The following is a 27257-nucleotide window of genomic DNA, read 5'->3' as shown; positions in this document are numbered from 1 at the left end:
ACCAGTTCCCTGGGGTGTCGACAGGCCGAGCTTGTGGGGGCAGGCCTGTCCAGGTCCCCTGGCAGCCACAGCAGGCCTGGGCGGTACTCACTACACAGGAAGCAGGATTTATGGAAGCTGTTGCCCTCGCACTGGACCTCCTCAGCAAAGTAGACCGTCTTCTGGCATACCCCACATTTCTTGCCTCCTCCCCAGTTTGGCATTCTGGGAAAAAAAATACACACAAAAATGAGAATGGGGTTCATACACAGGGAGATGAAAATACACACTACACACGGCCCATGGCAGGGAGGCCTCGCAGGGGATGGCCAGTCTGGGAGATTATTTCTGACTTGTTCTTAAGACCATTCTCCAGCTACTACTGGCAAGTGTGTGTGTGTGTGTGTGTGTGCATGTGTGTGTATGTATGTGTATGCGTGTGTGCATGTGTATGTGTATATATGTGTATGTGTGTGTATGTGTATGTGTGTGTGCATGTGTGTGTATATATATATGTATGTGTGGGTGCATGTGTATGTGTGTGTGCATGTGTGTATATGTGTATATGTGTATGTGCATGTGTGTGTATGTGTGTGTATGTATGTGGGTACATGTAGGGGAGGGAGCTGTCCTCCCTTTCCTACTTCATCCTATTTGCTGGGGAGCTGCTATGAATTGGCCCTATGCTCCACTCCCTATATGAAAAGATCATAAGTAAGAAACAAGGTTTACAAACAGTATCCAGGCGCAGTGTAAGTGAGCTAGCTGGGCCAGGCGTCAGTCACCAGGATACATCACAGAAAATGGCTCCAAAGGGGCAGACCAACAAGGGTCTGTCAATCTTAAAGCAGTGCCAAGTTCACAATTAGGCAAAACTCAGATTGTCAATAGATGGACATACGGGTGGAAGGAAAAGAGCCCAGAAGACACGAGGGAAGGACCATCACAATCCATTGGCTGAGTCACTGGCTCTAACAGAGAAAGGAACAGGGTAAGGTAGGACCTGCTGGGAGAGTGCCAAAGCGTGAACTTGGAATGAATTTATAGTCCCAGCTAGCACACACAATCTAGGTTTGTTATTTACAAACCATAAGCCTAGATTGGGCAGGTTTGGAGCTATACTAACTTATTCCCCAGCTATAAAGTCCCTTGTCACTTGCTGTTTCTCCTGGCCACGTGCTCATGGTCCATCTCCTCTCACGGTAGCCTCTTCTCTTCTGCCTCTGCCCTTTACTGCTAGAGCCTCCTCTATGATAGCTATCTTTGACCTACACACACACAGAGGTACCATGCCTTCTCTGGTATATAAGATAGGTGGCAGGGGAAGGGTCAAGTCCTACCTGTAATGCTAACACTTAAAAGGCTGAGACACATCTGAGACCAGTCTGAGCTACATAATGAAATGAATTTGTCTTAAAAATCAAAAGCAAGCCAGATATGGTAGAAGGGCCTATACCACCTCCCCCCACCCCTACCCCTCTACCTCCCACCCACAACCCTCTACTCTTCTATCTCTCCCACCCCCACTCTTCCACCCTCCACCCCCACCACACTCTGAAGATCAGACAGTGTCTCAACAAAAGATAATAAAAGCAAACAAAAAGGTCTAAAATAGCATAAAAGGTGGCCACACAGGACATTGTCCTCGAGTACTACAGAGCAAGATTTGGGAGCACCCCCTGCCTCTCTAGGCCTGCCTGCCCAGGGCCAGGATTAAAGAAAGGCATTGGTGGAGCCTAGGACTCTTCCTTTAACAGGCACTCCAGGGAATACCAAGCAGGTAGGTTGGGCTACCTTGGAAATGTCCCAGGTGTTGGTTCAGAGCTGTGGCCCTGATGTCTGACAGTTCAGTCTGGTTTTGATCCTGCCTCTCACTCGCAGGGTGACCCTGGACAAGGGACTTGGACTTTCCAGACCTTCATTTCTGCATCTTGAAAATGGGGTTGAGCACTTGGGAGGCAGAGGCAGGAGGATTTCTGAGTTCGAGGCCAGCCTGGTCTACAGAGTGAGTTCCAGGACAATCAGGACATAGAATACAGAGAAACCCTGTCTCAAAAAAGAAAGAAAGAAAGAAAGAAAGAAAGAAAGAAAGAAAGAAAGAAAGAAAGAAAGAAAGAAAGAAAGAAAGAAAGAAAGAAAGAAAGAAAGAAAGAAAGAAAGAAAGAAAGAAAGGAAGGAAGAAAGAAAGGAAGAAAGAAAGAAAGAGAGAAAATGGGGCTGAAAATAAGAGTTCTTCATAGATTATTCCCGGGGAGTAGAGGAAATACGGGATGTCAAAGGCCTGGCACACAGTTAAGTGTTCCACAATTTTAAAACACAGGCCAGCAACCATAGGACAGACAGCTGATCTCATATGCCAGTGACACAGGGACTTGGAGGATGTCAGATGTCCTTAAGTGGCTGACCCACTTCTTTCCTGTCCCCCAGCAAATAAAGCACTGAAGGAGCAGGTGACCCTCCGAGCTCTTCCCACAGAGGCCTATGAAAGGAAGATGTGCTCCTGAAGGCTCAGTGAATGGAGGACATAAGCTGGGTATGAAGGAGGACGCTGAGTAGACACGGGATGCTAAGGAAGGAGAAGAATGGGAGACGCCTGAGTTTGCTGTTCAAGAGCCAAAGGAGTCTAATGAGACAGCGCCCCAAATCTGCATCATGGAGTCCCCATGCCTGGCATAACACCGGACACACAGATATATGAATGGGTGGTTCAAAGGGCAGTGGGGGAATGGGTGGCTTTAAAAGCTCAGATGTATTTCTGCAGCACCTGGGTCCTAGAAGTGGGATCCAGTAAACAGTGTGCAGGCTGAGAAACCAGCCTAAGTGCCAGTGATCCTGACTCCCTGGTTAAAGAAACCAAACACCATGTCGAAAGGCACAAAGTATCGTTGGGGCAGGAGAGATATGTGTTCATCCCCTCATCCTGAAAGTTGGGGTTCGTCTAGTCCTGGTCTCCTGCATTCTTGGCTATCTATTGCCACCTCCATGCAGACGCCCATACATCTTCAACCCTGCTTTCCTTTTTAGTCTAACCCCAACCCATTTCCATGAGCATCTCTGGGAGCACCCACAGTGAGCTTCTCTGGGAGCACCCATGGGTGCCTCCATTTGCAGATGACCCACCTGAGCTCACACCCAATCCTTCCCGATTTCTCCATTTTGCTTGTGGTGACATCACCACCCTCTCTCCATGCTTGTAAAAAAACAAAGATGGGGCTCTTCACGCTTCCCTCAATGTGTCCTGCTGTTCTCCCCTTTCCTTACCCACTCACCCCAAGGCTCTATACCATGCCCTTTATATTCTATGGCCCTATGGCACCGTCCCCCATTCCTCTCCCCAGCCCCTCCACTTGCCTTGTCTTCACCCAGCAAGTGTGGCCACCCCTGGAAGAATATGTCTGCTACATACATTAGTCTCATTTTTAGCCATGACCTGGGCCTAACCTAGTTATGTGTAGTTGGTTATGTGTGAGAACATAAGATAGGAATTCCTGGGAGCTCTGGAGGAGAAAAGTTATCCTGTCTTCTGAGAGACCTTCCTTGGCGCAAGTGCCCTCCACCCCTACCCTAATCAAGGAGACAGGAGCAAGGGGCAGTCAGCCCAAAATAGAACTGAAAGAGTTCTATTAAGTAAACCAAGGCTTGGTTGATGTCATTGAACAAGCTTAAGCCAAATCTATAGCTCAATGCGCTTCTGAATGCTACCCCCACAAACAACAACCTCTCTTTATTTACTGTTATGTCACTTACTTAACGGTCACATGAGTGGTGTACAGAGTGACCTGACACATCCTAATCCATCCCCATGCAGCCACTTGAAGCTTTCTCACACAGCATTTTTCCCCATAGCCCCCGAGAAAGGATGCCCTGCCGCCATGCGTCAGAACTCTGCCCCAGGTCTTGCAAACCTCAGCTTGCTTGACCTCAGCTGGTTTGTCTGACCCCACAGACCGGAAGCTGTCAATTCAGTCTTTGTTCAATCCTGAGTGCCCAGCTCAGCCCAACACGAAGGAAGCCTCAGACCAGGACTTCCTAAAGAGCTAAGAGGATGCAGATGAGGCTGGGGGCACCACCTCCTACAGAAGAACTGGAGAGACCATCACTGGCTGCTCACATCCACTTCCCTTCAGTCTAGAACTGACCTCAGCCCCATGGGCTCACGCACCCTGCAGGCAGCTTCCTCTACCTGCCGGTGACCTCTCTGCCTCCTCAGATAACCTTGGGGCCAGTCCCCACTCCAGCCTCTCACGATCCCTTCAGTCTCTTTCTGTCCTGAGGACTCCAGGGTTTAACTACACTTGCTGAACAAAGACTCGGCTGGCTGCAAGCCCGTGTCAGGGGAAGTGTAATTCAGCAAGAAAGGCACACACCGTCTAATTGCCAGCCACCCCTGCTCCATCCTTGTTCTGGGAACCCAGGTTCTGTAGCAGAGGATAGTTTAGGCAGCTGTTCTCTAAGGGTGGGGAATAGATGCCCAGTTTGCAGATAAAGAAAACCAAGCCCAGAGAGGTTGGGCAACCAGTTCATAGCACCACAGCTGTAGGAGGCAGAACTGGATTCTAAGAAAGATCCAAACATTTCTGTCTTCTATGACCCCAGTCATCAGGCTGTGGACAGAGCATGCTCAAGGGTTGCTACGTGGGGTACGCAGTTCATCGAATGGGTTCTCCTCTTAGATTTTCTCCTTCCTGTGCAACCCCCTAAAGCAATAGGGGGCATGCTCATGTCCTTAGGGACACCTACTAAGGGAGGAACAGTCCCTTAGCCACGTGGTGGGAAGCCGGCCCAAGCAGTGTTTTGTTTAGACACAAAGCCCTTCTCCCGCTGGGGGAGACCCACAGCTCCATACAGGCTTCTCCTTGTTCTCCCTGGCCCTGTGTCAGGGGCTCATATCCAACAGGGCTCCAGGGAAGCAGGAACATGGGCGGGGGGGGGGGGGGGGGGAAGCGGGGAATGGGTGAAACCCAAGGACCTGCCAGTGCAGGGGTCTGCTCAGGATGTCCCTTGGCTGGGCTATTCCTTGAGCTGGGAATCTGGTTGGAACTCCAGAGACTCCGAGAGAGAAAGCATTAACAGTGCCACAGTCAGGAAGCAGGCTCTGTCCTCTCTGCCCAGGTGATGACCCTTCAGGAGTCAGTGTGCAGACAGTCCCAGCTGGAGGGGTCTGTGGCCACCTCCTTCCAGAGGGAGGTGATGTTTGTTCCTCACCCCACCTCCTCCTTTCTGCCTTTTCTTGCCAACAGCCAAACTCCGCCTGTGGGGAAGCTGGATTGCCTTAAAAGGAAGACTGCTCTTAGTCAGCCAAAAGCTTAGAGGGGTGGTGGTTCATTCTCAATTGCCTTCCTAGTTCTGAGGGACAGAAGACCTCCTGGAGGCTGTGCCCAGTGCTTAGGAGATTGGAGCTGGGGTTAAATGGAGCAGTGCACCTCTTCCTAGACTGTGCACTTCTCAACTTCATCTGTTTATCCCTAAACTGGAGCACTCCCCTATTCTGATGCCTAAATGAGAATGGATAGTGGGACAGCACTGTAGAAGCCATGCCGCTGGTTGGCATCTACAGCCTAGCCCTGTCAGATGTGGGGACAAATGCCTGACCACTTTCCTTCCCTACTGATCTATGTCTGGAAGAAGCAAGACTTAAGATGCAACATGCCAAGAAGGGACAAGGATCCCCTGACCTGCCTGCCAACCAAGCTGGATGAGTCTATGACAAGCTATTTCCTTAGAGTCTAGTTCTCCAGTACCCCCTGGCCACCTGCAGCTCCCATCAAGGACCTAGATCTTTCTTCAGACTTTCTGGTATATGGCCCTAGGTGAACAAATCATTGCTGTTGGGCAAAGGAGCACATGTGTATAACCTCAGCACTTGGGGAAGAGAGGCAGGAGGATTACCATTGAGTCTAGGACATCTAAGGGCTTCACATATCTGAAAATAACAAGGAGGGCTCACCACTGTCTTCTGTGATTGCATTTTCCACAGAGGGTTCATTCAGAGAGTCCTGTTCCCTTTGGGACTCGCTGACTTTGTTCTGTTCGTCCTAGTTAACTGTCTTGATAATCCCAAAAGAGAATAAAATCTGAATTTTCTATCGAATGGCTGGGTACGTCCCATCAGCCGTTTACTTGAAATGTCAAGCTCCTCAGGGCTAAGTAGAGGCTGGAAGGCAATGGCCCCCCCTCCTTAGACAGACGAACTCAAGCCTGCTGTTCAGCCAATCGGCTCATGCCCGGCTATACAGAGGCTCAGTCTTAAAAGGATGTAAGATGGTGACCTTTATAGCAGTAGAGGAGCGGGTGGGCCTGGTGTAGGTACGAGGCATAGACTCTCACATGCATTCTAAACCTGACAGAGGTGATGGATGGATTCAGTCGGTCATGTTTCAGGTCAAAAGAACCACCTGGGTTCTAAGCCTGCCAGCCACCTGTGCCCAAGAAGAGCCTGCCCCGTCAAACACTTGACAAGCCACCTCACATCTTCTCCAGTGGAAAAACCCCATCCCCACACTCCATAATCCCTGTTCCCTCCAGTGAAAGAGGGCTTGACAGGCTCAGGGCTCAAGTCCCCGCCTTCTTGGTCTGGTAGAGACCTGTTAGGTATTTATCTGGGTAGAACTGAGCTGCTAGAAGTTCTCTGAGCTCTCTGGAACCTGCCAGGTAGACAAAAGTGTCGTCAACCTTTCCAGCCCTGTGGCTGTCTCTGCCTCCACGCCCCTATGCCCAGAGAGCAGCCAGGACAGAGTCAGAGGGAAGGTGGCACAAGTTCAGAGCCCATGAAGCCTGAATCTTTGGTGTGACGCCTGAGTACCCAAGAAGCAGACCTACCCTGAAGATAAAGGTCCCTGGTAGAAGAGAGGCACCCCCAAAAAATGAGCTCAGTCTCAGCTTTACAGGACTATTAGCCCTTCACATGTGGTTCCCCTCTGAGAAGTCAGTCAGACCTCCCTGAGCTGTCACTACTCCAGGTCCCATGTCCCCCAGAACTTGACTGTAACTAAGATCTTGCTCTCCCACCCCCCACCTCCAGAACCCCCACTCCCCATCCCCAGCTCTCTACCTTTGGAGTTCAGAAATCTGATTACCATGTGTGCAGATGGAAACAGGGACCCATGACTAAATGCAGACTCTACAGCTGGGCCACATCCAGCCCTAGACTTCCTTAAGTATTTCTAAATGAGTACAAGAAACCTTATAATTAAGTTATGATCAAATTGAATCCGCTCTTTGTCTGGAATGACGTTGAGAGCAGAGCCAGCTGTTTGTGCCCTGTGTTGGACAGAAAAGTCTGAATGATTCTGATGAATTTTTAAAAGAGAGAAAACAACGGAGAGCCTTCGCCTTGTAAATACATTGCTCGCAGCTGACATCTCAGAGAGACTCAGCTCATGTAGGTCCCCCCCCCTCCCGTCACATGAAGAACACCCAGACCCCCTGGGGTGAGGACCAGCTTGCCGGCTGGGCTGCACTGCAGCTGTGAGCCTTCTATTTCTTCCTCAGGCACAGCTTTGGACAGCTCTGGAAATACCAGAGTCTGGAAACACTAGCTGCCTCGTATTTACACACTTTACCATACATGGGAATTACTCCACACTGACGTCAGACAAATTCCTGGGGAGCGACGTAGTCCAAGCCATGTCATTACCATATACAATCCTAACAACTGGAAACAGTAGGTGAGCTCCTGGCAGGACTCAGGCTACCTCTGGTTCCTCAAGCAACAGCTCTTACAGAGGGCCCCCACGCTGGCTGCCTCTTTTCCAGGATTCTTTTTTTTCTTTCCTGAAAACATGACTCCAAAACACAGACACATATCAGGGGGCACGAAAGTAAGCCTGGAAAGTGACTCGTGGGACTCCCTGGACCCTCAGCCACCTAGCAGATTGGAAACCTGGAAGTCAGGCAATCTAAAGATGACCCCTTCCACGTTAAACCCATAGAAGCCCTATCTGCTTTTACATATCAAGTCACCACAGAGTGGTCTTCAGTAATGACTCCATTTCCTTAGGTGACCTGGAATGCGGAAGTGTGAAGGAGCAAAGAAAAACCCGCAGGCGGGTTGTGGGAGCAGAAGGCTTGTGTTTGAACAGCTCCTTGGGACCAGTTGCTGTCTTATTCCTTATCACTGCTGAGTGGCTTCATCTGTACCAACAGCCAACGTCAGCCCCTTCCTCAGAATAGACAACACAGGTGGAGGATTGAGCCCCACCTGGCACGCAGCAAGCACAGCACTTGCTTACTATATATAATCGTTTGGAAAGGCCATCGAAATCAGTCTGGTGCCTCTAAGGATTTGCCAATGTGCCTGCTTAATGCCAAACAACTGAATGGGTGGGGTGGGGGCTTTTTGTCGCTAACATCTCTTTGGACTTAATCCATGCCTCCTTCAGGCTTCTAGCAAGTCAACCTTGCCCAGTGAGCCCTGCTTGCATAAATGAACCTTGGGGCTCACCAGAAGACTTCTTCCCCAACTCGCTTTCTCCACCAGGAGACCCACAGTGAATAAAAACCTGTAAACACTGAAGTCATGGAAAAACAGGTTGGTGATTATTTACGACTCCACTCATCCACTCAGTGTTCGATTCTTGACTGGTTGTTGTCTTTTTTTTTTTTTTAAGATATTAGCTCAGGCTAGACTCCAATTTGTGATCCTCCCACCACCATCTCCCAAGTGCCAGATTACAGTCACGTGCCACCATAGCCACCTTCAATCACCCAGTGTTGATTTACCATGGATCGAGTGCAAACATTACCCTCTCAGCCTGCAACTCTGACCCAGGAAGGACTAGACTGGTTCTGGAGTCTGTGAATTACAAAAGACAACACCTGGACCGGTGCTAGGGCAGGCCAGAGGCAGCTTTTTCACATTTTCTCTGCAGGTAATCACAGAGCAGGAGACCTGCCCTTCAGTTTCTCTCCTACAATCTCCCAAATCCCTCGGCATTTGAGCCTTGGGCATGGCTCTCCTCTCTACCTCCTCAGGCCAACACCACACCCTCTGCAGGATAAACTTACTTCCCTGACAGACCGTCCCACCCCGGATATCCTTGCCAAGGCAAAGGGTCTCTCTGTGCAGTGACAAGCTGGATTCTCCAATGAGGCTTAGGCAGTGCCCAGACCAGCCTCTCCCCAACACAGAGGCCTGGCTTCCTAAGCAGAGGCCTGGTGAGAGGATCAGAAGGCAGGGAGGAAGCCCTAGGGCCCAGTCCTGAAGGAAATCCCCAACCTAGCTCAGAGACAACTGTACTAACAGCCCCAGTCCTCTGAGCTTCTGCAGGATGCCAGGGTGTGTGTGTGTGTGTGTGTGTGTGTGTGTGTGTGTGTGTGTGTGTGTGTGTGTAATATGTGCTCCAAAAAGTACTGGCCCAGAAGAAAACTGAGCTGTGTCACTTGTTCGAGGTCATCCGTGTATTAAGTGTCAAATCTGAGTCAAAACTCAGTCTGCTTGCCTTTCAGAAACCCTGTCACCAAGATTCCAGAGTCTCATGATAAATGTCCCACCAAAGGCAAGTGAACCGCTTGCATGCAGTGATGGTGTCCCATTACAGTGTCCTGTCAAGGTGGGGAGGCCCGTCCATTCATGCACCACAGGAGGTAAGAAGTGGGTGGGACAAGTGGGTGGGATGGTCCTGACATCAAGTACTTGCTCCCAGTCTAGACCCTTGCTCTGACGGATCACAGCAGCACATGCAGAATAGACCCAGACCTGTGCCACTTGGATGAAACACCTGTCAGATAGATAACAGCTTGTTGGCTGACACTGCAACTCGCTCTCAGGCCCTTTCTACTCCCCTGCTGGCTCTTTGAGATCTCAGTAGTCCTCACCTGCCACCAAGACTTTCTTTTCCATCTGGTTCTTTCAGGAAAAAAGAAAACTCATACCTGCACTCTGGGGCTACCAAGCCAGATGCACACACACACACACACACACACACACACACACACACACACACTCGCGGGCACTTTCTCTCAGGAAAAGAGAGAGAGGAAAGGGGTGGCACGGATGTCCTCATCCCTCAGCTTTACAATGAGTGTCAGTGGCCCACAGAATCGCTGATTGTTCTGTAGGACCTGCAGGCGGTGGGGGGCAGGGTCACCCTGGGTCTAGAGCACGCGAAAGTCAGCTGCCCTGGAAGCCCCGGGATGGGGAGGGACCCAGAGTTTTCAGGAAAGGGAAACACTGCCGAGCTAACTCTAGCCACTTCCCACCACCTCCCTCTTGGGATCACTCTTCCTACAAACTTTTCTTGCAAGCGACAGGGCTGCGACAGGACCGGAAAAACCAATAGGCGCAGGGTGCGACCCAGGCGCTCCGGCAGTTGCGGGGACCCGAGGCGGACCACCCGGGGTAACACTCACCTGGCAGCTGCTGGGAGGCGCACGGGCGACAGCTCTCAGGGAAGCGGTGACTGGCTGCGCCGGAGTGCGCGCCGTTTTGTTTCCCCCTCCGGAAGGCGTTTCCCGCGCCACGCCAACCAGTAGGCTTTGCACACTGCACCACAACAGGGCTGATGTCACGGAGAAGCTGTCCCCTCCCCCATCCAAAACCTAGGGTCGGGAGCCCGGGCGTGGCTGCCGCCCCAGCCGTGACTTCTCTTTGCACCCTATGGCGATCTCTGGGGGCAAATCTTTACACAGAGGTGAGGGATGGGGTTAAGAGGTTCCTGGTCTGCCATGTGGGAAAGCGGAGACCTAACTGTGAGATCAGACTAAAGATAAACTTGGGCCCCCTAGGGAAGAGAGTGAAGGTCCTTAAATTTTCGGGTTCCGATGGCACAATGTTAAGGGGACTAACTTGCACTCCAGAATAAGACAAGCAAGGCCCCACTTCCTGTGACTTACTTCTGCCAGACAGCTGGCTTTAGGTTCATCAGTAAAAGGGCTATGTGCCACCGAGATGTGATGGGGGATGAGATACTATAACACCCGGGAGCACTTAGCCTAGCTGCCCTCCTCCAGGGGCTCTTGTCCCTCTGCTTTCCCCATCTCCCTGCCACCCACAAGAGATCATTCTACCGCTCCTGAGTGGATCTTCCTCTGGGCTAACCTACAGAATGACAAACACAGTCTCAAGCCACTGAAAACTGCCTCTGGGGTGATTAACAATATGTGTTACTGGGCCCACCTGCTCCCAGTCCGCAGAGCAGCCTGTCCAGAAATCCAATCCTAGAGGTGAACTGATGCCCCTGGGACTTAAAACGGAAGGCCCACTTTCTTTCTTTCCTTCTTTTTAATTTATTCCATGTATGTGGATACATTGTCGCTGTCTTTAGACACACCAGAAGAGGGCATCTGGAAGAGCAGTCTGTGCTCTTAACCACTGAGCCATGTCTCCAGCCCAGCCCATTTTCACTATGGGTACAAACAGCTCCAAGCAAGAAGCACAACACTTTCCTTGGGACCTAACGAAGTGAAGAATCTGCAAGGAAAACTATGTTCCTAGTAACAGGGGCTATGGGTGGGAGTGTTAGAGCCTCAAAGGAGGCCCTCTTCTATTTCATAGGATAATTACTGTTATTTGTTGTGTTCTGTAAAGTTGTTTTTGTTTTTATTTTGTTTGAGACAGAGGCTCACTGTGTATCCCTGGCTGGCCTGGAACTCACTATGTAGACCAGAATGGCCTTGAACTCAGAGTTTTCCCTGTGACGTTAAGATTAAAAGAGCTAGTTCCCACCATCATTATTCTTTACTATTACAAGATCAAAAGGACTTGAGGACTGCCGTCATCACTGCAGGTTGGATCATTATTATCATTGCTGGCTGAATTACATTATTCTCACCAAGCACAGGCAGTGTCAGGAACTAAGCCACACTCAAATTGCAGCATGATGTCACATGCTGTGTGGATTTGCCTGTTTGGACCTCTCCTGCCTGCCACACTTTTCGCAGAGGAGATGCGTGCTATGTTCATTGGGGAACAGTCACATGTGTTAGGCGGCCATCTCAAAAGTATCTCTAGGTACAGCTTGCTATCTCCTTCACTCTTCCAGGGCTCAGACCCTCGTGGGCTTCCTTTAAAGCCCTGGGGCTTGATTCTGTGGCACTAGACTTGCAATCCCAGCTCTTCTGGAAGCTGAGACAAGAACACAAGCTCAAGACCTGCCTGAGCTACAGAGCTATTGAAAGGCCAGTCTGTGGACTTAGCGAAGCCTTGACTCAAAACAAAAAGGGCCAGTGAATTGGCTCAGCAAGTAAGGGAGCTTGCTGTGCAAAACCCACAGGAGAAGGAATGAGCCAACTCCCAAAAGTGACCTCCGCTCACACAGCTGGCTTGTGAATGCCTACCTAACCAACTGCTAACACCACGCACACAAGCACACACACACACACACACACACACACACACACACACACACAGAGAGAGAGAGAGAGAGAGAGAGAGAGTGTGTGTGTGTGAATGAATGAATGAATAAAATTCAAATACAAAATCAAAAGTAAGCCGTGGATATAGCTCAGGGGTAGAACACATGCTAGTATGTATACAGCTTCATCCCCCAGTTCTGACGTCATTCCCCAGTTTTATAAATAAAGAGAGACAAGTCAGGGATAGAGCTGGGTTGTTGAATTTACTCTCTTCCAGGAATAAAGCTAAGCATCTCATGATTCAGAAGATGAGACATTTATCTGGCCTGTTTTTTTGTTTTTGATTTTGTTTTTCTTTCTCCCATAAGTCACGTCTACCCATTTAGCTCAACTCACCATTCAAGAGAGCCCTACTGTCCTGGTAAATTTTGGTTGTCAACGACCCAGAGTTACCTGGGGCGAGGGAACCCAAGTCAAGAATCCTTTCCATCTGACTGGTCTGTGAGTATGTCTGTGGACTTTTCTTCCCTGCTAATAGTTGATTGGTTAGGAAGGTCTAGCCTATCCAGGGCAGCCCAGCTGTATTTTAAAAGATAGCTGAGCCAGGCGTGGTGGTACATACCTTTCATTCCAGTAGAAGCAGATAGGTCTCTGAGTTGGAGGCCAGCCTGGTCTACAGAGTGAGTTCCAGGATAGCCAAGGCTACACAGAGAAACCCTGCCTTGAAAAACAGTAATTAATTAATTAATTAATTAATTAATTAATTAATTAATTAAGTTAGCTGGGCATGAACCCAACATCAATTAGCACTTTTCCGTGGTTTTTGACCAAGTTCCTGCCCTGCCTTCCCTCTATGATAGAATGTTCCCTGGGAGTAGAAGCTAAATAAACCTTTTCCTCCTCAAGTTGCTTTTGATCATGATGTTTATCATAGCAACAACAACAACAATAAAAACCCAAACTAGGACACTCTCCAAACCCGGGATGTCTGTAAGCATCCAACAGCATTTGGAGAAGACATAGCTATCCCTGTCTGATGTATTCAAGACTAAGAGGAGAAACCAGGAGGATCCTTGGTCTTTCTTATACTTGGACAGGTATGTTAAATTGAGGAACTACAGTTAGCTTTAGAGACCATGGGCTCAAGGCCCAGAGACGTCACTCCTACGGCTGGGGTTCCCCTGAAGCATCAGTACTCAATATCCGGAAGAGACAAGCCTTGGATCTCTGCCCAAGACTACAAGAGAGCAAACGCCTGCATTTCCTTCTTTGGTCTGGGTTTGTCCCCAGTGGCTCTGCTGATAGATCTCCCTGTGGGGGCATACCGATCTGTTCTGTGAAAAGATCTTAGGATGAGCCAGGGAAAGAAAAACAGAAACGGCTGCCGAACTTATATTTCTCTCAGTGGTTCTTTGTTTGGTTGGTTTGGTTTTTGGTTTTTGGTTTTTTGAGACAGGGTTTCTCTGTATAACAGTCATGGCTGTCCTGGAACTTGATTTGTAGACTGGTCTCAAACTCACAGAGATCTGCCTGCCTCTGCCTCCCGAGTGCTGGGATTAAAGGTGTCTTTACACACCTAGTTCTCCGTGCATCTGAAAACACCTTGGCAATAGATCGCTGTCCAGTGTGTCATCTAAACTCGCAGGTATGGTCACCATATTATCCATGCAAAGGCCATGTGTCTATATACACAGCTTAGAAAGACAACTATGCAGATAGTTGGATGGAGGTAAGGGAAGTTAAACAGGCCCTTTTTCTTCTGTTTTCTCACACATGTGGTTATATTGATCTCCTTGCATACTGCCATCTGTGTGGGCTTAGACGTAGAGAGAGCTCACTAACAGATAAGAAACATCTTGAGAAGCCAGGCGTGGTGGCGAATGTCTTTAATCCCAGCACTCGGGAGGCAGAGGCAGGTGGACTTCTGGGTTCAAGGCCAGCCTGGTCTACAAAGTGAGTTCCAGGACAGCCAGGGCTATACAGAGAAACCCTGTCTTGAAAAACCAAAAAAAAAAAAAAAAAAAAAAAAAAGAAAGAAAGAAAAGAAAAAAGAAAAAAAAAAGAAAGCCTTGAGAATGAGTTGAGTCAAAGATAACGTTGTTGTATAAGCCCTGCAAACAAGTGTGAGCTTCACGTGGAAATCACAGTCCAGAAAGCATCGTCAATACTTGGGGTGACACCTATGTCTACATTTCCTTAGGGTGGAGGGACTGGTCCTTGGTGATACTGGTCCTATTTAACTGTGCCCAGTCTGGCTCCATCCAGGCAGCCGTACCCACACCTACAGATGACGTGACCAGACATGGTAGCCAGATGGTCTCTGCTGGGTGCTACAGAGGAGGCTCGACACACACAGGTGAAGGGAGAGGTGACCTCAGTTTCATTGGATTGAAGTGCCTGGGGACATCTAGTGGGCAGTTCTACACGGAGCCAAAGACGGACCGGGGCTGAAGGTAGAGATGTGGGGTTGTCAGTCTGGAGAGAATTTGGGAAGAAGAGCAGGCCCAGAAGCCCAAGGGACACTGCCATTTGAGAGTGGCTGAGAGCCTGCAAAGGAAACTACAAAGGAGTCATCAAAGATCTGGGATAACAGCCATGATGTGGAGGTCAGAAGGTTGGGGGCAGGGCAGATCATGACACATACCAGGTTCTCATCTTCATGATGCCTTAGAAGAGACTTGGGAAGCACGGAGCCTCCAGGAGAAGAAAATGAGTGGAAAGATCAGGAAAAGTAAGGTCTGGTCCAGTCTTTTGTTTCAGCACCCAGGAGGCAGGGGCAGGCAGATCTCTGTGAGCTCAGGGCTAGCCTGATCTACATAGCCTGTTCCAGCCACGCCCCTGCCCCCAAAAAGGTAAGATCACCAGGGTGTGACATCTCATAAACAAGGGTATTCGTCCCTTCACTACCAAAGCCATTTAAGGTTCCTCCACCGGTTCCCAGAGACACTCAAATGTGTGACTCATCCAGCCTGAGGGTATTGTAGTGCTAAGGACACCAATCTGGGAGGCACAATGGTTCTGGAGGCAAGGCCCTGCTGCTAGGTTTGAACTGTACCTCACCAGACAAGTGGCAGTTTTCATGCTTCTCAGGGGACAACAGAGTCACTTTAGAACTTAAAGGAACCCCAAGGAATTTAAAAAAAAAAAGCCTGTGAGAACACCAGATTCACCTTGACTTCAAAGCCCCCCCTGCCTCGCCCCCTGCCTTAGAGCTAAGGATATAGCTCGGTTAGTAAAGTGCTGGCTTAACACACAGGAAGCCCCAAGTTCAATCCCCAGCATTGCATAAAACCAGGCATGCTATCACATGCCTCTGACCTGAGCATTCAGGAGGTGGAAGCAAGGAGCGTTTGTTGTATTTCTGAGGCGGCTTAAAGAGAGAGACCAGCCTGACCTCAGCACACTGGGCTGTTTACTTCAAACAGCAAGGGGCAGATACAGTGGGGAAGTGTCTGCCAACAGGGAAGGGATACCTCCAGTTTATATAGGGTCTTCTATAGGGTGTTCAGAGAATAGGAAGTTAGTGCAGCTTCAGAAAGCTATGAATCAATCCCTAGGTTCTCCCTCCTGGGGTTGTCTGTCCAAACAAGGCTATTTTATCTTTAGAAGCTGCCTTGATCTGGCTACCAGGATGTGGGTGATGGTGGGTGGTTGAGTTAAGCCATGACAGCAAGGGGAAAGGGCTGGAGTTTCAACAGAGCATCTTGGTCAGGGTCTGGAGGGATTTGTTCAATATTTACTCTAACATGGAGTATCAGAAGTTCAAGGCTATCCTTGGCTATACAAGGCTAGCCTGGGCTACATGAAAGCCCAACAACAATGAACAAACAACCAAAAGAAAAATTAATAAATGAAGGAAAGGAAGAAAGGGAGGGAGGGAGGGAGGGAGGGAGGGAGGGAGGGAGGGAGGGAGGGAGGGAGGGAGGAAGGAAGGAAGGAAGGAAGGAAGGAAGGAAGGAAGGAAGGAAGGAAGGAAGGAAGGAAGGAAGGAAGGGAAACAGCCAAAACAAAAACCAAACCTCCAACTTCAAACTGGGAGTTTGCATCTCAGCTCTGTCAATCATTAACAACCCTGATAAGGACAGTGCTCATGGTGGAGCACCCACTGAGTGACAGGTCTCTACACACCTGCCTTCTTTGTTCTCACAGGCAGTGAGTGACTGAGGGAAGACTGAGGGAAGAGTCTGGAGGGGTAATTGTCTCAGTGGCTGTGAGACCGTGCACTAGCTACCAGCTCTCCTCCTGCATAAAACAAGAGGCCAAACCACCACTACATTCTCAAAGTCCCCAGCAAGGCAGGCCTGGCAGTGGAGAGGGGACCCCAACACCTTCCCATGGCCTTAAAGCTTTTTGTTTTATTATAAAAAGTTTGCTTAACGTCTCCATCCTCCTTTACTTTGTTTGTATGAATAAAAATATAATTTTTAAGTTATGTTTTTGAGCCAACAAAACAGTTCAAAAGATAGAGGAACTTGCCACCAGGGCTTGTGGACCTGAATTTAAACCCTGGAATCCATATGGCAGAAACAGAGGAGCCATTTCTGGAAGGTGTCCCCCTACAGCCCCTACCCCCCCCCCACACACACGAGCTGTAATACATACATGAGCTGTGACACACACATGAGCTGTGACACACATGGCTAAGGTTGGTCCTGAACTCCTGATTCTCCCGCCTTCACCTCCAAAGTGCCGGGATTACTCATGACAAGAAGCGGATGTTCTTGGGCACGTGTAAGGTTTATTGTGTCGCATCCATGGTGAGCCACCACGGACGGGCCTCTGGGAACATGAGTAGGTCACCTGACACACGTAGGTGATGTTTAAGGTTCTAGTGACTGGGGACATGACACGGGGGATAGAGTGCTTGTCACTGAAAGACAAGACCCTGGGTTTGGATCTCTAGAGCCTATGTGGAAGTGGAATGTGTTGGTGTGCACTGGAAACCCCAGCACTGGGGAGGGGAAGTCAGGGACAGTGCTTCCTCAGAGCTTACTGCAGTCTGTCTAGCTGCAGGAACCTGAAGCTGGATGAGCTTCAGGTTCATTGGGAGGCCACTTCCCAAAAAATAATGCAGAAACTGATAGAGAAAAACACCTAACACTGACCTCTGGCCTCCACATAAGTGCCCGCATACATGCACATGTACATATTCACACCTGTCCCACACACAAATACATATACTCACACACTCGTGCAAACACACACACACACACACACACACACACACACACACACACACACACACTGTTCTCGGCTCTGGCACTATTCTACCATAATAATCTATTTTATGCTGGGATAAATCAAGGCAGCGGGGAGGTGTGGGCTGGGGCCCAACATTTCGGACCTGTATTCCTCAGCCTCTGTGTTTGTGTTTCCCAAGGAAGATTCCTAGAATCTCTCAGGATTTACAAGCTTTGCTGAGCCTGTTAGCTATCTTTATCCATATTCTGTTGCTATAACAAAATATCTGAGTCTGGATGCTTTATAAGGAAAAGAGGTTTCTCTAGCTCTTAGCTCTGGATATCCAAAAGCGTGGAACTATCAGTAGCAATACAAGAGATAAGGCCCAGAACTTCCAGCAGCAGGCTGAGGCAGCCCCTCCTCTTTTAGGGACTTCTATTCAGGTAATTCTGGATCATCGGTTTTGCCACAGAAAAGAATCCCAGGAGGAGCCAGGATGAAGCAGAACTGAAGTCTGTCAAGAAGATATTTTTTTAACAGATTTCAAAACAGGCCAATAGAAGGAAGGGTGCCAGAGAAGACACACGTGGTAAACTACGCTTTCTCAAAGAGAGTCGCACTGAGATGTTTTTACAGTAGCCACATGTACTGTTTCTGGCAGCTTCTGAAGTTGCTAAGAAACTAAGATGAGATCATAGGGTTCTTCCTATGCACCAGGTCACAGGGTCACAGGGTCACAGGGTCACTGGGTCACTGGGCAGGTAAAGATGCTTTTACTGTAACTAAGATTTAGTCTGATTTGTGACTCCCTGCAAGTAATTATCTGTGGAAAGGGTAAGGCCATAGGCACCGGAGGGACACACGGTCTCTGGCCTTAAGGATGACTTGCTGCGGTTTTGATGCAGCTTCTCTGTATGAGATGATTTTTGTCTCTGTGCCAGATCCTGCCACAGCAATGTTCTCTGCTCAGGCTCTTAGCTGACCAGAGCTTCAGCCTAGATTCCAAGGTAAGGGGCTCCTCCATGGCTCAGATTACCAGCCTTCTTATGCTGTGTCAGCACCAGGGTGGCTTCTGGTAAAAGCCTCACAGTAACCGGTATCTCATGGCAGGAGTCGCTGTACATGAGAGAGAGGCCACTCAGCAAGAGAGGAGCAGAGAGGCAGAGGCTATGATAGGGCGGTTGGTTGGTTGGTTGGTTGGTTGGTTGGTTGGCTTTTTAAGCTAGGGTCTAAATGTGTAGGATCCATATCTACTTGCTATGTAGACAAGGCTAGCCTCAAACTCAAAGCTTGTTCTTTTATAACAACTTAAGCCACCAAACCCACCCATGGCCCACATGAATCCCTTCCAGAGGGCAATTATAACTCAGTGAGTCCCACTAGCTTTCACTTGGTAAAAGTCCCAGCCCCTTTCAAACTTCCAGCACACAGATTTTCCAGTGGTACCAAGACCACAGCAATATTGAGCAGAAAGGCCAGAAAAGGCCACATGTAATCAATGGAAAGTTACACTTGGTGGTTAGAGACAAGAAAGGGGGAATCCAGGTGGAAAAAAATAAAATAAAATGCTGACCCAGAGAAGCCCGACCAAAGACCCAGGTCTGAAGGAAAAGCCGGAGTTCACACTATAAGGAGCAAAAACTGTTCCAGGGGAGAGGTGATGCTGAAGTCCACAGAAATGGCTCCGGGTTGGGTTCTCAAGGACACTGGGAAACAGTCCGGATAGCTTTTTAAGTGCCCACTTCCTCTCCTCTTCGACCTCCACTTCCTGGGCCCAAGGGATCTGATAGCCACGCACAGCAAGGCCCTCTCACTCCCTGGACAGCCTCTGTCCAAAATAGGCAAGGCTGAGGCTTGGCTCTCTAAGTAGGTGTGGGAGGGGAGACAGGAGGGCCTGGGAGGGAGGGCAAAGCCGGGGACAGGGAGTCTGTGAACTTACTTAGTGTTGAGACTGACCTGCTCTGTCCAGGGAGACCTAGGCCACAGGGTGAGTCACAGGCTCAGCAGGATAACGCCTTTCCTTGAGGCCTTTTCTCTCCTCCATCTTGTCCCTTCTGGGTAGGCCAGTCCCAGTCATCGGCCCTCTCCTTCGTTCCTTCTGGCTTTGTAATCTTGATTCTTTGGTCGAGGGTGCCCCTCCCCACACTGCTCCAGGGTCACCTGGCTTATGTACTTAGTGCTGAAATGGACTTTAAAAAAAGACCCAGATTTCTGCTCTATAGGAGTTGACTTGGTGGTACTTGTTGAGCTCTGGAGTAAAAAGAACCGGATGACTCTTGCAGAACCCATTCACCGGGAAGGCAAACTCAAGAAGCATGGCGTTTGCTAGCCTGGAAGCTTCTGGAAAGCAGGAATTTAACTCTCCTTGGTCGCTTGGGGGGTTGGAAAGATTGGGGCGGGGCTTCATCTGGTGCAGGTGTTTCCCTTGGGTTTCCGGACTGTGGCAACGGAAGTGAAGCCAGAGTTTGCAAGGACCTGGAGTAAGATCGCCACCTTCTGGTGAATTAAAAAAGGACACGTAGCCTCACCCTTTCCTGTCCAACTGGCCACACACCCTAAGAAACCCCAAATTTATATCTTATATATCTTTATTGAGCCTACCCCCTTGGCTGGGCATGGTGGCATATTTTGGAGAGTTTGAAGCCAACCAATCTGGTCTACATAGTGAGTTTCAGGACAGTCAGAACTATGCAAAAAGACCTGCCCCCCCCCAAAGAAAAGAAAAGAAAAAAGTAAAAAAGGCTCCCCATTCCCAAAATCTTTTTACAATTCTGTCATATAGTATCTGTCTTCCTTCTCATCCTCCACACTTTTTATTCTGAGCCGAGATCTCTCTACATAGCCCTGGCTGTCCTGGAGTCCTGGGATCAAAGGCATGTGCCACCATGTCTGGCCTTTCCTTTCCACTCAAATATTGGGCATCTGTTTATCTTCAAAATGACGAATCTTATGCAAGATTGCTTTCTGTGCACAAATAAGCCTTCTAGTGTTTTTGTTTTGTTTTTTTTTGAGACAGGGTTTCTCTGTGTAGCCCTGGCTGTCCTGGAACTCACTCTGTAGACCAGGCTGGCCTTGAACTCAGAAATCTGCCTGCCTCTACCTCCCAAGTGCTAGGATTAAAGGCGTGCGCCACCACTGCCCATTAAGGCTTTTAAATATATTGATAATTTGTCTTATTTTTAAAGAATGAGCTACTATCTGCTTAGTGCTTACTGGCAGTTGGACACTCGCCTCGGCAGAATGATTGGGAAGAGGTATTTATTTTCTCACCTGTGGAGAGGAGAAGAACACCAGGAATCCCAGTGTGGGTAAGGCAGGGGAGGGGAGACAGGCCTAGGAGCTGGCCTAGAAAGGATAGTTTGATGGCCTGTGTGTGTGTCAATGGTAGAACATTTCCCTAGCACGCAGAGTCCTAGGCTTCCTTTCCAAAGACGGAGGAGGATGAAGGATGTATGGTTAGGCTTGTGGCATGTGGAGATGGCATGTTTTGATTATCTGTTGCTAGGTCCCAAGCCATACGAAGCTTAATAGTTTAAAGACAATAACTTCAGGGCTAGAGGGATGGCTCAGTGGTTAAGAGCACTGGCTGCTCTTTCAAAGGTTCTGAGTTCAAATCCCAGCATCCATACAGCAGCTCATAACCATATCTGGAGTTCCAGGACATCCAATGACACCTTCTAGCCTCTTCAGGTGGGTGCCTGGTACACAGATATACACACAGCTGATTTAAACATAAAATAACATATATTTTTTAAAGTAACAGCTTTTTATTGCTGTCTACCGTGTTTCTGAGGCTTTCTTGAAATCTGCTCCATACTCCTTCTCAGAGTGTCTCATAGATTGTAACTAGTTGTAAACAGTTATAAAAATCAGGTGATAGGTGGTTGGAACTGTCATGAGGTCATGAGGACTTCCTTGCTCCCATGGCTGGGACCTCAGCTAGTGCTATTACCCAGAACCCCTGTGTTGACACAAACTGGAATCACCTAGAAGAGTCTCAGTGAGGGATTTTCTACCTTGGGTTGGCCTGTGGGTGTCCTCGAGCTTTGAGACCTTCAGAAACCTTCCAGCATTCCAAGCAAATGAGACAGAAAGTTGACTTCTTGGAAGAGCTGGCAGAGCTCAAGTTTGGCAACCATTTTTTAAAATACAATTTGCAGGTAGTAAGATGTTACTTTGTAGCTGTTGCCTCTGGAAATTCATGAGCTAGGACCCAGCTTCTTAACTCGGTTCCTGACCCTGTACAGGTGGTAAAAGCTATTGGCAACAGTTAATAGTTTTCTGAATACATAACCACAATCTAACTGTGCCTTCACTGCAGCCCAGGTCCTGAACACAGCCATCTCTCACGCTGCCTGAGACAGGTTGGCTCAGATTCCACACCCATGTTATGAATTTCTACGTGTTTACTGTACACACTACTGAAATGTCAAGACTCAACGTGTACGTTTCAGGTAGTGTATTTTTGCATTGTACTGTGTTGAACTTTTTCTTTTCTGGTTTTTCAAGACAGGGTTTCTCTGTGTAGCCATGATTGCCCTGGAACTCAACTCTGTAGACCAGGCTGACCTCAGACTCAGAAATCCGCCTGCCTCTGCCTCCCAGGTGCTGAGATTAAAGGCATGCACCACCACTGCCCTGCTTGTGTCAGACTTTTAAAACTGCTGGTTAGATTGCTGGCTTGAGTTTTGCTAAAAGGTGCTCAATAGATTTTGACTGGGAGTTAGAACAGAATTTCCAACCATCTTTAAAATGCATTCGTCTGCTGCCTTGTACTGTGTATTTCTGAGAAGTGGAGTTCTCAGCATTGTGAGCTAGAAAATATAAACATTAACCAACTCTGAAAAGTATTCATGAGTATCTGAGTATTCTTTACATCAAATATTCAGCCAAGATTTACTTGGTGGTTTTTTTTTTTTGAGGGGGGGGGTTCGTTGTTGTTTGGTTGGCTGGTTTTGGTTTTTGAGACAGGGTTTCTCTGTGTAGCCCTGGCTGTCCTGGAACTCACTCTGTAGACCAGGCTGGCCTTGTGGGACCCCGACTTAGAGCATTTCTCCCTAGAAGGTAAAGCCCCTGGATGTTCCCTAAGCTTGTTTTCCCTGATCTCTAAAAATACAGCCAGAAAGAAGCTCTTTGTTCTCTATAGCCAGCAAAAAGCCTTTTTGTTTCTATACTTTACAACCAGAGATGCCCACCTTCCTGTGCCGAGGACATGGAGATAAAAATTCAGAAAGAACTCACTCCCCACTCCTGCCTTGTAAATTTCACCAAGGACACCAGGAAGAGAAGAACTCTTCCCAACTCCTCCCAACTCTTCCCAACTCCTCCCAACTCCTCCTAACTCCTCAGCTAGCTGTTAAAAAACCCCTACTGTCACCGCTCTTGGGGTCGAACTCCCCTGCCCTGCACGGCAGAGGGACTTTGTTCTCAGCTAGCTGATAATAAAACCTCTTGCAGTTTGCATCAGGTGTGGTTTTCTCTCAGGTCACTGGGGTGCTGGCCAGCTCATCCCGGGACTTGAGCGGAGGCCCAGCTTCGGGGGTCTTACAGCCTTGAACTCAGAAATCTGCCTGCCTCTGCCTCCTAAATGCTGGGATTAAAGGCATGCACCACCACTGCCTGGCAAGATTTACTTGTTTTGGTGAAGACCTATCTCATCTATATGCACATTGGATTTCATCTTTAATAAATAGCAAAAATGTTACATGTGCCAAAGTATTACTTTAAAGTTAATTTCTCTATGATTTATTATTAGAAAACATTTGATTTGTATAACTAATTTATACACCTCTATATCTAAGGTCTATTAAGCATTTCTAGACAATGGGCCTGCAGATGACGAGATCCCCAGAATACACGTGATAAATGGTATCTTAGGGTTTCTATTGCTACACTGAAACCCCATGACCAGAAAGCAAGTTCAAGAGAAAGGGTTTATGTGGTCTACACTTCCATATTGCTATTCATCATTGAAGGAAGTCAGAACAGGAACTCAAACAGAGCAGGAACCTGGAGGCAGGAGCTGATGCAGAGGCCATGGAGGGCTGCTGCTTACTGGATTGCTCCCCCTGGCTTGCTCAGCCTGCCTTCTTATAGAACCCGGGACTACCGACCCAGAGATGACACCACCCATGATGGGCTGGACCTTCCCCCATTGATCACTAATTGAGAAAATGCCCTAGAGTTGAATTTCATGTAGGCGTTTCCTCAAGAGAGGCACCTGACTCTAGCTTGTGTCAACTTGACACACAAAACCAACCGGTACAGATGAGAGAACTGACTCCCAAAATTTGTCCCCTGAGCCCCACATGAGTGCTGTAGCACACACACACAAATACATAAACACACACACCCCACAAACACAAATGTTCAAAAAGCTTTCTCAGGCAAGAAAGGGGTCATGGGTGAAAAAGTTTAAGAGGCCCTGTTCTAAGAGAGAAAGTAGTTTTCATAGACTGGCTGCTGCCAAGAGAAAACCATGAGATTTTAGAAGAAATTGCTCTATCATCTTCACTAAGATTCATAAAACACATACGCTGAAGTGGGGCAGCCAGAGGCTGAGATGAACGGCCTAGACCAGTAGGCTGAGACAGTGGAGTAACAGCCACTTCAGAGGCCATCTCCATGAGTCCTGTCAAAGCCCCTCCTGGAGCTGTATCTTGAAGCACAGCAGGGGGTGCAGGGGGCGGTGAAAAGGGCTAGACTGGGAAGCCACCATTAATTAGAAGCTACACTGTCTCAAGAGAGATAAGGTGTGCCCACAAATAACCACTGTACATGATAGCTGGAGGTAGCTGTCAGTTTGTGGTAAAACAGAAACTAGGATCTGTCATTAAGCAAAAGCAAGGACTGGCTTAAGGGTGAGACCCAGTGTTATGGTTAGAAGGCAATTCAGTGCAGTACTGAAATGCTTAAGGATTGTGCTCACAGACCACAGTCAACCAACCAAGGCTTTGATGCAGGATCCTGCAGGCCAACGCAAGCCTTATAGGGAAGGACACAAGAGTCTGACTAAAGCACTGGCAGGTGAGGAATCCTGGGACTGTGTCCCTGGCTGTCTATGAAGGGAGGTGTTTGCTGACTCCCTGCTGAGTGTGTTCATTGTGAGCTTCAGCCAGTTAAGGTCTCCACCCACCCAGGACACAAGCTAACTAGATAACACCTCCCTTCTCCATGAAGATTCTGTGGCACTGCCTGGACAGGAGGGGGACTTGCTATGGATTGGACTGGATTGGGTGTGAGGCTCTGAGAGTTGAAATTTGATCCTCAATGTGGAGAGGGAATAGAGTAGAAATTTCATTCAACTTTGGTACTTGGAGTTGGGGCCTTTGGAATAGGATGTGGATCAGATAAGGTCATTAGGATGGGGTACCTATAGTTAAATCTGGTGGCTTTATAAAAAGGAGAATCCAAAAGAAACAACCATACACAACTGTTGCCTTCCTCCTGCCAATGCTCTGTACTGCCTCAGGGCCCAGCAGGAAGCCGCTGCCAGATGGGCCCCAGACCCAGACCTCTAGAACCACATTGCAAAATGTCTTATCTTTCTGACTTGCCCACCCTGTGCCCTTGTGTTAGAAGAGACAGGAAATGGATCAACACAGGAACTAAGGGATCTTAGTCTGTCTGGGTGTTCTTCAGTAGCTCGTGAGCACGGAGGCACGTTCGTCTGAGTGACAGACTTTTGTGCCTTTAGATTAGGTCTCTTCTTTGTGGGTTGGGACACATACAAGTGGTCCCAGCAAAGGCCTCTTTGCTACAAACCACCAAGAAGAATCAAGACGTTGGCTGCTTTCAGGACAGGACTGTCTTGGTCAGTGGATACACAGAGCCTAGAACAGTGTTTGGCCCAGAGGCAGTGTCTGAGGGAGGGGCAGACGTGGAGGACAGAAGAGAAGAGCCCGATGATTTAAAACACTGCGCCATGTGTCAAATCAGACCCAGTCACCTCACTTCAGGAGAACTGTAGATGCTGCATCATCACCCATACAGACACATGGTATACAATAGCCCTAAAAACAGAAACAAAACAACAAACCCCCACAACTCTACAGACTTATACTCCACACTCCACACACTTTTCCCATTTAAAGAGCACACTCTAATGACTTTTAGTGGGCATTTGTATAGTCACAGTTTTATAACCACAGTCTCTCCTCCTCCTCCCCCCCTCCGCCCCCCTCCTCCTCCTCCTTCTCCTCCTTCTTCTTCTTTCTTCTCTTTTTTGAGACAGGGTTTCTCTGTATAGATCTGGCTGTCCTGGAACTCATTCTGCAGACCAGGCTGGCCTCGAACTCAGAGATCTGCCTGCCACTGCCTCCCAAGTACTGAAATGGGCCACCACTGCCCGGCTACCCGTAGTATATTTTAGAACATTTCATCAAGCTGATCAGACCCCGTGCCCTCTGGCTATCACTCCCAGTCTCAGCCCCCAGCCTCCGGAGCCCCGGGAACCACTAAGCTAAGTTTCTATTCACTTGGGTGTTTTGAACATCCCCCTCCCCTCGGCCCAGACTGTACAGCGTGGCCTTGGGGACTTCTGTTCATCATGTTTCCGTTGATCCACGCTATAGAATGCATCAGTATTCTGTACTTTGTTCTATTTTTTTTAATTTTTTTAAGATTTATTTTATGTGTATGAGTGTTTTCCTTTTATATTTGTATGTATAGCATGTCCATAGCCAGTGCCCATGGAAGTCAGAGGGAGTGATAGATCCCCTGGAACTGGAGTTGCAGATGGTTGAGAGCCAGCGTGTGTGTGCTGGGAACCAAACTCAGGTTCCCTGCAAGAGCAACAACTGCTCTTAACCACTGAGGTGCCTCTCTGGCCTCCCCCACGCTTTTAATATATGTATGTGTGTGTGTGTGTGTGTGTGTGTGTGTGTGTGTGTGTGTGTGTTGTCAACATATATGTGTCTGTGTGAGGTGCCTACAGACACAGAGAGGACATCAGATCCCCTAAGACAGGAGTTAGAGATGGTTGTGAGATGCCATGTAGGTGCTGGGAATTGAACCTGGGTCTTCTGGAAAAGCAGCCAGTGCTCTTAACTGCTGAGCCATCTCTCCAGTCCCACTGTGTTCTTTTTGTATTTTCAAATAACCTTGTTGCATGATAGGCAACATATTATTTATTCACTTATCAGTTCTAAACATTCAGTTTGGCTTTGGGCTTTAGCTATTTTGAACAGGGATGTTCAGGTACAGGGTTTGTTTGTTTTGTTTGTTGTTGTTGTTGTTGTTGTTGTTGTTGTTGTTGTTGTTGAGGGTTATGTGCCCATGTATGTGAGCATTAAATACTTAAATTTCTCTTAGGTATTTAGTGAGTGGACTAGCAAAGTCATATGGTAACTCTTAATGTTTAGCCCTTAAGGAACTGGCAAACTGCATTCCAAAGCAACAGCAGCATTTGCATCCCCCATAGCACAGTCTAAAGGCTTTTGTTCCCCATCCTTGGCCACAGCTGTTGTTACCCGTGGCCCTTACAGCCATCCTGGTGGGCTTGACCCAGTATCTCGCTGAGGTGTTGGTTTGTATTTCCCTGGTGGCTGATGATGCAGCACACCCTTCCAAGTGCTTATTACCATCTTTGTCTTCTTCAAAGGAACGTGTTGAAACTCTTTACATTTGTTAGTTTATTTATTTATCGAGACAAGACCTCCCTATGTAGCCCTGGTTGGCCTGAAAGTCACTCTACAGACCAGGTTGACTGAGCTCACAGAGATTCGCCTGCCTACTGAGTACTAGACTCACAGTTGGTAAAATCCTTTACCTACCTTTAAATTGAATTGTTTGCCTTTTTCTTA

At 48.4% G+C, this 27257-nt stretch overlaps 1 protein-coding gene across 3 annotated transcripts in view; it reads right to left on the bottom strand.

The window, feature by feature from the left end:
* Positions 1-19541, bottom strand: part of Csrp1 (cysteine and glycine-rich protein 1) — a 32167-nt gene extending 12626 nt beyond the window's left edge. For 2 of the 3 annotated variants that reach the window (NR_153810.1, NM_007791.6), the window contains exons 1-2: positions 10330-10437; positions 92-204 (exon numbers count right to left, since the gene is read on the bottom strand). Coding sequence is in view for 2 of the 3 variants with exons in the window: in NM_007791.6 (NP_031817.1) it covers positions 92-203 (112 nt within the window). In the remaining variant the exon portion in view is untranslated. Of the gene's footprint in view, positions 1-91; positions 205-10329; positions 10438-19410 lie in introns of those variants that run through there. The other variant, NM_001360782.1, reaches the window with a different exon arrangement.
* Between the last annotated feature and the right edge of the window lie 7716 nt (positions 19542-27257).

This window comes from Mus musculus, chromosome 1 (genome assembly GCF_000001635.26).
Source record: "Mus musculus strain C57BL/6J chromosome 1, GRCm38.p6 C57BL/6J".
Taxonomy (NCBI): Eukaryota; Metazoa; Chordata; class Mammalia; order Rodentia; family Muridae; genus Mus; species Mus musculus.
The sequence above is the reverse complement of the archived record's forward strand: the minus strand, read 5'-3'. Positions and strand labels throughout refer to the sequence as shown.